Here is a 13,181-nt window from a genome sequence, read left to right as displayed (position 1 = left end):
AAACCCATTTTACCTACAACACAAACACCAGCTTTTATTAAAACAACTGTCTACTCAGTATCTACCTAAACAGTTGTTTTCAGAAAACTGACGTTTAGACCAGCCCACGTCAGATAATCGGAGGCCAATTTTTCGTAGGAGAAAAATAGAACACACTGATATTTATAGTGCAACGCACACGTCCTACAAAAAATTGGTCCGATATTATCAGTCCTACAAAAAATCTGTCGTGGGCAGTCTTACGCCGGCAATACACGGACTCCATAAAACTCTCCACAGAACTCGATGTCCATAGAACTCTGCAGACGCAGCTTGAAGCTGTCGCCCCTGACTGCTTCAAGCGTTCTGTGTATTGCCGACCTTATGTTGTCAGTGAAAGGGCTAACCCTAACAACGAATACAAAAGCGAACACAACACAGCTATCGTCTCACCCATTGTGGGGGCACATCTGCGTGCTGATGGTGCTGATGATGGTGGTGGCGTCTGTCCGGCTGGTGGTGGCCGTTCGACGCCGCGCACGACGTCGCCGCCACACCGTACTGGTGCAGAAATTGTGGGGTGAAGTGGTGGACGATAGGTTGAAAGGAACAGGTGAAGTGGACGAAGATATGTTGAAAGAAACAGGTGTAGTTTAACTCAACGAAACGAAAATTACGGCAAGCTTTCTAGACAGATATATATTTTGGCAAAAATTACTTCAGATGGAAATACTCCAAAGTAACTAGTGTTTACTTCAGAATCGTTTCGTTGAGTTAATAGATTCCTGCTTTTGGTTATGACTGAAGAGAATATAAAGTGTTTACAAAAATGTGTTAGAAACAATATACATTTGGTGATGACAAAAATACGTTGACAGGTAAATTGGACATAGTATACAAACAGTTACAGATATTGCAAGATTAAAAAAGTGATGAATACTATAGTACAAAAGTTACAAATAAAATTAAGCCATAAATCAAATTATTACAAAAAAAAAAAACTAAAAATTAAGTGATAATGCTTCTTTCAATCTGAGTGCGAAGATTAGTATTCCACTGGCCGTACATGAAACATCTAGCGGAAGGTATGAATTAATTAAATATGTATTTCCTTTTTCCTAATATAAACTACACATCTTTATTTTCTTCCCAATCTAAACTTAAAACACCCTAAATACCAATTAAATCTTAATCAATGACATACACCCCCAATTTACCTCCAAGGGCAGTCCTCCTTACCATTAGTGCCTAATATCGCAGGGGACTATAAAGCGATGTAATTGTTCACCCTCATCCAACCCCTTAAGAAACGTTACTACAAATGCCGGAATTAAATTTCTTGGATACTTCGAAGTCTGTTATGGTAGGTAAACGTTACTTACTATTGATCAACTAAGATCACCAAAATAATGTAGACTCTTTTTTGAGCATTCAATAGAATTTCTTCGATCAACAATTCTACTAAGTATGGTGGTATGGGAGGTTGCTAAGATTTGGATGTCAAAATTCTATTGCTTAAATGCTAAGAGTTTGTTTCTTTTCTTGCTTGCTTCAAGGAAACTAGTGATCCAATTTGAAAAAAAAAAAAAAATCAGTCGCGAAGTAGTCCTCACGGGAAGCGGAGGAAAGCTAATGACGGAATAATAAAGCAGTAGAGAGATAGCTACAATATTCTATCAAAGTCATTGTCACCTCCCCAAAAAAACTGCAAAATTTTCGACGTTTTCCGTACATTCAAGCCTGGCTATCAGGTAGCAGTATACTCCTACGTCTACAAACATATGAAGCAGCGACTAGCGAGCCACTCGGCCGGCTCGCTTCACTTTTATAGCACTACGACTGTCTTACTGTACTGGCGAGGACAAAAGTCACTATTTATTATTATTTTGTCTTATATTGAAAAAAAAAAATAGGGTGTATGAAAATTGGGCAAGTCACTTTAGTGTTATGAAGCTGAAGAGTATGTTTTTTAACGCGTTAGAAACAGGAAGTATTGGAAAAATATTTTAATCATTGTTTTAGTTTCAGTGCCAGTAAAAACTCCGGAAAAAGCTAGTACTGTTATAAAGAAAAATCAAGAAGTCCGTAATTTTTTTTGTAATTACGAACTCGGTTCTTCCTCACTCGGTTCACCACAGGATTAGCCTTCATATTCGTGTAAGTGATTTAGAGTCTATGAAACACTGAGATATACTTATCAATTACAGAGAAAATTATTAAGATAAGTAGGAAATAAAATAATCTATTAATTACCTTTGATAATAACTTGTACATACACTATAATTTGGGAAATACAGAAAAAAAGTATAGTAAAAACTGATAAGTTAAGATTTGTAGTCACCTGAATACTGACTCAATTTATTTCCGTGATGACAGCATTTTACAATGACTTTCATTTTTTTATAAATTAATCTAAAAAAAAAGTATATCGTTATCGATAAAAAATATAAACAACATATGTTTATCTTGTACATTTTAATGGAAAGTGTAATTTAAGACGCACACAAGATCTTTGTCGCTTTTGATAACTTCAAATTGAAAGAAACAAAATCATAACTAAGTAAAAGCGAAAAATTGATAACAACAGTCAAGTCATACGGGTGTATGAAATACAGTGGCATAGACAAACAAACTTATAACACCCCGCTTTTGCATGGGAAGTTGTAAAACAATCCAGATTTCAATTCTCAAATCTGTTTTTAAATTAATTCATCTATTTGCAAAGCTACAAATAGGTAATCAATTAGGTAGATACCTCACAAAAATAATTAAGAGAAATTTTGATCTGGCCATATTATATAAAAAACTAGCTTCCGCCCGCGGTTTCACCCGCGTTCCCCCGACATGACTGTTTCCCGCGGTCGGATTGTGACAAAAACTATCCTATGTCCTTCTCCTGGCTCTAAACTACCTCCCTGCCAATTTTCAGCTAAATCGGTTCAGCCGTTTATTTAGTTATTTACAAGGCACACCAGCAACTTATTTACAAATGCTACGCAGATATTAGTATAAAATAAATCAGTTACAGGTGTGCACAACGCTCACAGAGAATAGCGTGGTCGGCTGTAAAGAACTTAAATCAATAAATTTAAATTAAAAGTAACTGAAACAAAATATACAATTACAAAACAAAATCCTATCACTTCTGTCCTCACCAGTACGTCTTCAAACTAAGAGGCAACAAAGACAATGTGGCGAATTAAAAGCTACTTACCCCCTCCCCTCGTGTTTACTCCCTCCCCGAGCCATCCCCTTTTATTGCCTTTCGCCGTGGATATAAATAGATACGTCCTGTTATGTACGGAGGCTGTAGCTCGAGTGTTTTGGGTTTTGGGTAGGCAGACTTTTAGGTACTTAAGGAAATTGTAGTGAAAATTGAAAATCTAAATGTATATTGTCGCTAGCTTCTTCCACAGGTTTCACTACTCCGCGCACCCGGATAAATTCGATAAATAGGATATCTAACATTTAAATAATTTTTCAAATCGGACTGGTAATTCCTGATATTAGCACGTTTTATAATATTCTGTCAGCGTTTTTAGGGGGAGAAACTTCTTCCCGTACCCGGATAAAATAAAGCCTATTGTTACTAGAGGATAGTGTAGCATCCCAACATTTTTTTTTTTCAATTCGGTTCGACAGTTTCGAAACCTTTAGACTACAAACAAAAATCCTCTTTATCACATTATGATGTAGAAGTTAAGGAAATTCATTTTCCGTTCATCAAAACCAATTTTCCCACTTCTATACTAAGTACCCCCAGCCGGGACCATTTAAGACCCAGGAACACCATATAATTATGACGTACTCACCACACTACATATAGCTCTACACTACACAAGTACACAGCACAACCTGTTGTAAGAATTATTGCGAAGTTATAGTATGATCTAGATAAGTACATATATGTATTATTTCTATACTACCCCTAAGGCCGTATACAGAAAGAAAGCTGGAAGAAGCTGAAACTTATAAGTGCTTATCGGCGCTTGACCCGATACCTGGTAACCCGCGCAGGAAAATATACGAACACGCGCCGATAAGCGCTGACCGGCGGCGACAAAAGCTGGAAACTTATAAGCGTTTATAAGTTTCCAGCTTCTTCCAGCTTCATCCAGCTTTCTTACTGTATACGGCCTAAGCCCAAATACTTCTACCAGAAATACACCGTATAATTATGACGTACTCACCACTCTACATACACCACTATACTACAGAAGTACACAACATAACCTGTTGTAAGAATGTCGTGTGACGAGCAGATGTCTCGCCGTAAGTACTACATTTGCTTACAACCTTACAAATGTTTGGTACGCTTTCTGATCTCTGTACGGGATTGAGATATATACTGCTTTTTGAGTATTTTAAACTAGGCCAAAAATTTCATAAAACCGACTTGAATAAATATATTGAAAACTTCTCCTAAGTCTGACAAATACTATGCTGTAAACGTGAGATAATCTCGCATAAACAAACACACAGGTTAAACTGAGAATCTCCTTTTTTTTATCATCGTCATCATCATCTCCCGAGCCTTTTCCCAACTACGTTGGGGTTGGCTTCCAGTCTCACCGGATGTAGCTGAGTACCAGTGCTTTACAAGGAGCGACTGCCTATCTGACCTTCTCAACCCAGTTACCCGGGCAACCCAATACCCCATGGTTAGACTGTCCATGTGTAATCTTCTTTTTTGATGTCGGTTAAAAATACATGTTTTCGACCGTCACATCTTTCGCATCCTGAGGGAACTACATTCCAAACCTGGATAAAAAAATAACCTATCAACGGGGCTAGGGTACCCACGTCCACGGCTTTTGATTCAGCCGTTTTAGCGTCAAAGCGTTACAAATAAATTTGAGTAACCAAGAAAGCATATTTTTATTTAAAGCAGCTATGTTCTTTGTAGAATCGTGTGAAAACTTTTGTTTTTCCTTGAATTTGTACCTATTTACATATGTCTACCAATATATCATAGAAATCGGATCAGTAGCTATTGAGTAGGTCTTTATGTATGTATGTATTTCTAGACATATGTAAATAGGTACATTTTATTCGAAAAGGGCTTTTAAATTAAAACTCTAGTAACGCCCTTTATTTCCAAATATTTACAGAGACAGAAAGTAGCCTCAAATATTTACTAATATTATTACATTAATTTCACTATTAACTGAGGAAAATGCCTCAAGCATAGCCAAAAACAGAAGCTAGTATGCAAAATTCATAATGATCCGACCAGAAAACTATAAAATATGCTTATTAGCGTTAAATAGCTATTAATAACCTTACTTAATTAATACTTAAGTTGGTGGCATATGTTAATCAGTTAGTATATTCACGCTAGGAACTGGCGGGGGGTAGGTATCAAGGTGAAAATCATTTATATACTTGTATGTCATGATATGTGTCATATATTTAGTACCTATATTTTATTAATTTTCTCAAGAATATTTTTAGTGAAATTCGAAAAAAATATGAATCAGAATCAATTAGAATTTTATATTTGTGAAAGAAAAACTTTTGATTCATGCAAGTTATCTATAGGTTATCTCTTTTTATCTAAAGACTAGATAAAAATATTAAAATTTTTAAAAATATTGCATGAAAAAAATTACATTAATAGTGTTTCATTTGGGAGGAAAAATATTGATACTTCATTATACAAACAATTCAATTTTATCTTACAAGCTCTTAATTGAAAACAACGCCATCTATGAGCAACAAACGGAACTAAGTTTCAGTACTTCCTAACACAAATGCCGTCTATCAGTCTAGCCGGTCCATTTGTCCTAGACATTTTAGCGTCAACCAACATATTAATTAGCCTGGAATTAATTAAACAAATCCTGAATTTAACGATAAGAAAAAAACTAGAAAAGACGTGTTTTTTTTTTTACTATAAGATAAGAGTGCTGATTAAAAACTAATTTTTAAATGTAACATTTGACATGCACTGGTATTTTCCTGTATGCTAAGTGATTTAAAAACAAATGAGAATATAATGATGTCTGTGTGATAATTTTTATTTTGTTTGCTGAATAATTTAGTTTATTTAAGCTCATTTAGTAACACATCTGGTTAAAGTTCGTTTTTTCAACTTGCCCGGTCTTCCCCGGACGATTTTTCTTTATAAAAAATAGGATACGAAGGTTATAAATAAATAATATAACGTTGAAGAGTTTGTTTGTTCATCAACTTTATCGTCTAGATCCATGTACACTTTTTCGTCCGCGATACCCTGAAATAGTCTTAACCTTAACTGAAATATTGAAATGAGCCCCCGAGAAAAGCCAAAACTTTCTAATATTAAGTAGTAGGTAAGTACTTACTCTGAGCATGTGGATAGCCAATAGCGCATCCCGATAAAGTGTCAGAAATTTAAATAATTTATTTCGAGTTAGACCAGTAATTCATAATCTTAGCGTATTCTTTTGAATATTGGCAAACAGTTCTGGCGTTATACGAATTGAGTCTATAATTTATTTATTTAAACTTTATGCCATAATGACTTAATTATTTATGACTTAATGCCATAGGCATTCTTTCCAGTCAACCTTAGGGTGATGCAGAGAAAAACATGGTAGGTGCATTAGAAAATAAAACGAAAACTTAATGATGAATAAAACACTAAATACTAATTAAATACAACAATATTAATACAAATAACAATAAATACATACATACATACATATATACATAAAATATACCAATAAATTATTATGATGATGATTCTGCCAACGATTTCTTAAGCAAGTACTTCCGCACAGCTCTCTAAAAAGATTGTTTGCTGGGTGACTTCCTGGTTTCTGAGGGCAGCGTATTCCACAGAAGAATAGCTTGAATGTGAAAAGAAGAGTGGATAGTGTCAGAGGTATGAGAAGGACAGTGAAGAAGAAGATTGTGAGAAGAGCGAAGATTTTTGGAATGACCGGAGCAACGGTATTGAAAATGAGGAATTAGATACGAGGGGGGAGTAGGAGAGTTAAGTAAAGAGTAAAGGGTCGTCAAGGCACGCATCGATCTTCTCTGACGAATGGACATCCATTTCAATTGCGTCCTATACTCAGAAACATGATCGTACTTCCGCAGGTTGAAGACGAATCTTATGCAGTTGTTGATGAGCCGATCAAGTTTGATCAATCAAAATCAAAAATTGTATAATCAACTTGGTTATTAGTTACTTATTATAGAAATTAATAATGGAAAATACCCCTCACCTCTGAAAGTCACGACCCCAAAACTAGACTCAGCCATTATATTCCGTAGATCACAAGACCTGTCTCCTAATGTCATACATACACATATATAGTAAAATAAAAATACTCGTTTATTTCTACGTCACTATAGGTACATCTTCAGACCACCTGTCCGATCGTCCGGACAATTGTCAGACCGGTTCTGAAACTCGACAGAGTATGTAGCAAATGGAGTGCGAATGTGAACCCGGATTGAATATTTAAAATTTTTGCAATTTAATTGTGTTGGGAGGTCAAGAGCCTAAAGTAGGTGTATACTGTATATGTTGATTTTGTAAAATTTGAATTTCTATAATATCTATAAATAGGTTGCTAGGAATTCAGCTAATTAAGTCAACTCCAAGGTCTGTCAATGCTAGTATTTGTTGCCAAGGATTTGATTTTGAGTTCATATCAGAATAATTTAGAGCAATAGAGCTTTTAAATGAGGAAATTAATGACAAGTAGTCTTAGTAAATTTTAATTAGTTTAATTAAACCGAATATGACGTGCCAGTGTTAAAATCGGTCCATTATTGGCAGATATTACGAATTTTAGCAATGTGCTCTAGTCCCGTGTGTTAAAATCTTGCACTGTAACATCTATGATAATATTTAAAACGAGTCTTATTTGAAAATTATATCCGTGTTAAATAACCTATTTATCGATATGACTACAAAATTCTAACGACATTCGCACTCCATTTACTACCAACTCCATCAAAAACACACGACACCGACAAAAATATTGACATGTTTATTATATTAAACTAAACGAGTTAAATATAGGCGATTATAGTTTTGGAATTAATTAGTATATCATTATCAATATTGTTCGTATGGGAAGTTCTCGAGACGACATCGAAAAGTTTCGGATTTCATTGTAAATGGCGACTGAGTCATCGGATTAGTCATATTAACTGAATATTAAATTGGAGTATCATATTTCTTTTCTATACACACCTGTTCCAAAAAAAAAATACTTAAAAAGTTTATCGATATAGAATTATCTTATTATGAACTATCTTGATGCCGGACTGCCGGACCTGAGGTCCCGGGTTCGATTCCCGGTTCGGTCGACATTTGTGTGATGAGCATGCTTGTTGGCCGTGGTCTGGGTGTTACAATATGTATTTATAAATATGTATATATGTAGCTATATGTAGTCTATCAGTTGTGTTAGCACCCATAACACAAGTTAATTAATAACTTACCATGGGGCTAACCGACCGTGTGTGAAAAGGTGTCCCGACATTATATCTTGTTTAATGCGGTTTCAATCGTGTCCTAGGAGAGTCACTTTCAGCAACCGGGTAAAAGGCAGCCTACATGTAATATCTTGTCCTATCTAAGGCGACTTACGTCAAAATTCATTTTAATCCGTTCAGTAGTTTTGGTCTGAAAATCCGACGAGGAACAAACAGACAAAGTTACTTTTGCATTTAAAACGTTAGTAAGAATTGAAAACATTGCAGACATCATATAATTGATAACAAACAGGTACCACTTTTTTTAATTGCTTTAAGTACCGCTGCAGGTTTGGCTACTAGCTAACTTCACGTTAGTCAAATTGTACGAAGTAACCAATACTACGCATGTGTGAATTAGCAAATGGTCGACTTCAGAGCGCCAAAATTATTTGACAAGTTCACTGATAACTTTTCTCACAATATTTTCGTAATTTATTGTATAAAATTCAAGAACTACTCACAAACGAATTGTTCAATTCTTTCAGCAACCCTCAAAATATAAATACGAAGCCTGAAACGTACACAGTATCTGATTTATTCGATTCCCGCTTCGAGCCCTTTTTGTTGTTTCGTCAGCAAAACTGAGCGTAACCTCCACATCTTGGATTTGCATTCGTATCCTTTTTTTGCTGACGTATGTGAAGTTATAAATATCGTATATTTTTGTTAGTTTTTAGAACCAGTCGTTACGGGTAGTCAGAAGCCAGTAAGTCTGACACCAGTCTAACCAAGGGGTATTGGTATGCCCGGGTAACTGGGTTGAGGAGGTCAGATAGGGCAGTCGCTCCTTTTAAAGCACTGGTACTCAGCTATATCTGGTTAGACCCGAAGCCGATCCCAACATAGTTGGGAAAAAGGCTCGGAGGATGATGATTTTGTTAGTTTTTAGGGTTTCATACCTAAAGTCAAACGGTACCATAATAGTAAGACTTACTGTCCGTCTGTCATCAGGCTTTATCTCATGAACCGTAATAAATAGCTTACAGTTGAAACTTTCACAGATGATATTTTATTGTTGCCATTATAACAACAAATAGGTACTTACCAAATACTAGTTCTATTTTTATTTATTTCTCCCCACAAAGTTACAATTTCGTTTCATCATCATCATCATCATCATCAGCCTATCGCAGTCCACTGCTGGACATAGGCCTAGACATAGTTACAATTTCGTTTACAAGTTTTAATATATGCTTTCGATATTGCTAACTTAAAATTTAATATTATAGGGGGCTCCCATAGAACAATCGTGATTCTTTATAGATAATGGGTAAGGAATCTCTCGAACGCGAATCCAAGTCGCACTTGGCCGGTTTTTTTAAACTACTGAATAAATTGTTTATTTATATATCATTGCTCATGTTTCTTTTTTTAGATGGTATTTAAATTTTAATTGCACATTTAAATAAAAAAACGAGACTATTAGACTATTAGCAAGTTTTTTTTTTATAATTATATTTAAAATACATAATAATGAACTGGATTGACAAATACCAGTCAGTACATTACATATTTGTAGTTTATTATTATTTAAAATACAAACAGGTGGTTGGTTGTAAAAGAAATTACCATTTAATGACATCGATATATTTTTTATGCATTCTTTTGCTTACGTATATACTATGCTAAGTCATAATTCGTGGTAAAAAAAAGTTATTTTGAATAAAATTGCTAACTAAAACATTTTATTTACAAAGCAGGAAGTTCGCTTACCCGGACAAAAGCCGATAGCTTCTAGATAAATGGTCAATCTAGAGGTACTAACACTGAAAGAATTTTAAAAATCTTCCTAATCGGTCCAGCAGTTCTTAAGATTACCGCGTCCAAACAAAGAAAGAAACGAACTCTTCAGTTTCATCTTATTAATTTCATAGCTATGCAGTATAGAAATGACAATTTACCACAGTTAAAAGATACGACACTGTTCAATAAAGTGACCAATTTGTGATCTTTGTTCATTGGTTTTTAAACCACAAAGTATACAAGATCAACTATCCTAGTGGTCCTACGCAATAGCCTAAGGCAATGAATACAAGTCTGCAATGGACGCGTTAAGCAGCTGAAACGTTTTCGCATAACTAACATATGTAAATATAAAAGTAAATTATATTACTAACCAATATTAGGCTTATCTAATGGGATCCAATTTAATGGTTTTATTACATAGTATGAAATAGTTCAGAGGCATTGTATTTTTTTTTTAATAAATCAGAAAATGATACCTTAGCATTCGATTTTGTAATTACTACTTATCAGCTGAATTTTTTAAGTACAGTCAGTATGTTTATAACATGTTTAAACTAAATAAGAAGACATCAAAAATAAGACATCAATAACATAAAAAATTACAAAATAAAATCCATAAAACAACACAAAAATGTTTCATAAAAATATGTATGTCTGAAATGAAAGCACCAAAAAGTTCCGAACACAAATAAAGACAAGATTGCATAGACTAAAAAAAAAGTAAAAACTCACCATTCCATTGTCCATTCCCCCATATGGCGATTGGTATCCCGCCTTTTCTGTGACTGAAAGAAATATTCATTTAACTTAATTTTACATACTTTATAAAAATTTAAAATTATAACAAAATTGTAGCCACTGCATTCCTCGAACAAATACAGTGAAGTGTTCCTGTATGCGTGTTATGCCATTTTTAAAATAAATCTTAAATTCAGCATTTATTTTGAAATATCCAACACTTTATTACGTCTTCTAGCTTCCGCCCGCGTAGAATTCGGTTATATCGCGTTTCCAAGATAATTCTTCAAAAGTTCGGGATAAAAACTATCTTGTTCTTTCTCAAGTTCAACTCTATCTCTGTTTTATTAAAATCTGTTCAGTGGTTTAGACGTGAAAGCGTAACAGACAGACAGAGTTACTTTCGCATTTATAGTATTAGTAGGGATAAAATAACATTTTTGGCGCCCAACGTGGGACCGCAGATTTTCATCACCTATTGAAAATTAATAGTTCAGAAAGCAATTTCACCAATATAATCGTATTACTTCAAACACAACAATAACATTATAATAATAAAAAAACTCTTCCCTAATCCCTACACAATAAAATGCGAATTAAAAATCGCACCATTTTGATAAACCCATTAAAAAAATCTTTTGTAGATTCTATTTTAATAGGGTACCGAATTCGTGTTGTCAGTTGGTAAAAAAAGGGTTAAGCCTTAGAGCTGGCTCTTTGGTCAATGATATATTGTTGTGTGCGGGTTTATTATTTCGATATAATATACCTAAGTATACTTATTTAAACAAAACTTCAGATTTTTTATGATATTTTATTTTTAAAAGACTTTACATCAACATTATAGGCTCTATACTGTGTATTAACCTAATTCGTTAGTTGTCCCTACCTACCCTACTACTTAATATAAAAAATAATTTGGGAAGACACTATCAAGTATTTCACAGAAAGATGTGCTAAAACTTTAATTAATCCAGAAAAAAATTAATCCCAAAAAACAGTCTGCTTTCTACCCTCAAAATTAAGCAAAGTCGTTGCTCAAAATTATTCAAATTAATTCTATAATTGTGGAGTTCACGCCTACTGGGGGTAGATATTATTAACAAAACTCATTAATTACAGTAATTGCGATCATCAGCCTTTGTTTGTGTTGAGTAAAGCTTTGCGTATAATGACAATTTTGAAGCTGAATGGACTTGATGCTGAAGAAATGTGAAGTAAGCGAGGTTTTGGTAATAATGCAAGTGAATTATTTGGATACAGAATTTTGGTAAGTTATATGCTAGTAGGCTAAAAAGTACATATATTTTAACAGAAATTTAGAAACAAAGGGCTTGATAATTAAGGCATTTTTTTTGAAAAATTTACTTTTATACAATGCTTTTATACAGTTCAATGAAGTCTAAGTTAAAAGTAAATGTCCTAAGTTGAAGGAAAAGCCAGCCAGTATTTACGCATTTTCTTAGTTAGTCAAAAAAATGGAGGGGCATAGGGCATACTTTGACATAAAAATAGGACAATGATGACGATGATCAATTTTCTCCAGCACCAGTCACAAAACAAAATCCAAAAAACAATTTCTTTATGGAGCCCCATATTTTTCTAACACGTATCATTTTGAATAGCTGTCACCTACCCCCGCGACGTAATTTCTGCTACACAATAGTACCCCAAGCTACAAAGCGAATGCTTAATGCAAATTATACAGTGACCGAACAGGGGGTAGGCAGAACGAGTGCGACGATTGTCAGTCACCGTTTGACGATTATTTTAGGGTTCCGTGGAAAAAACGAGGCTCTAGGAATAGGACTTCTAGCGATGTCCGTCTGTCACCACGCTGTATCTTATGAACCATGATAAAGGCAGTTGATATTTTCGATATAATGTATTATTGTTTAAGCAAAATTAGAATAAATATTTAAGAGAGCTGTCAGATAGCAATTGTGCTTTTTGGCGTTTCAGACAGATAATGGTACGGAACCCTCCGTGTGCAAGTCCAAATCACAGATTACGACTCGCGCTTGGCCGATTTTTTTATAAGTTTATCGATCTCTTTTTGGATAGAGGGGGGTCTTTGAATAATGTATTTAGCTTTGTTTAGAAAATAACTGGTATATCACAATTAATTAATCTGATACAGGAGATGTAGATAAGATAATCAATATGCCGTAGATAAAATTGATTTTGAAAGCACAATGTTTATTAAGGATTTAAGCTTTGAAAACATGCTTATCGTC

General features: G+C 34.4%; 1 protein-coding gene across 5 annotated transcripts in view; it reads right to left on the bottom strand.

The window, feature by feature from the left end:
• Positions 1 to 13,181, bottom strand: part of LOC124643566 (protein daughterless) — a 133,171-nt gene that overhangs the window by 79,237 nt on the left and 40,753 nt on the right. For 3 of the 5 annotated variants that reach the window (XM_047182587.1, XM_047182588.1, XM_047182589.1), the window contains exons 2-3: positions 10,939 to 10,991; positions 433 to 540 (exon numbers count right to left, since the gene is read on the bottom strand). In XM_047182587.1, coding sequence (XP_047038543.1) covers positions 433 to 540; positions 10,939 to 10,991 — 161 coding nt within the window. The remainder of the gene's footprint in view (positions 1 to 432; positions 541 to 10,938; positions 10,992 to 13,181) is intronic. The other 2 variants (XM_047182590.1, XM_047182591.1) reach the window with 1 other exon arrangement.

Source organism: Helicoverpa zea, chromosome 27 (assembly GCF_022581195.2).
Source record: "Helicoverpa zea isolate HzStark_Cry1AcR chromosome 27, ilHelZeax1.1, whole genome shotgun sequence".
NCBI lineage: Eukaryota > Metazoa > Arthropoda > Insecta > Lepidoptera > Noctuidae > Helicoverpa > Helicoverpa zea.
The sequence above is the reverse complement of the archived record's forward strand: the minus strand, read 5'-3'. Positions and strand labels throughout refer to the sequence as shown.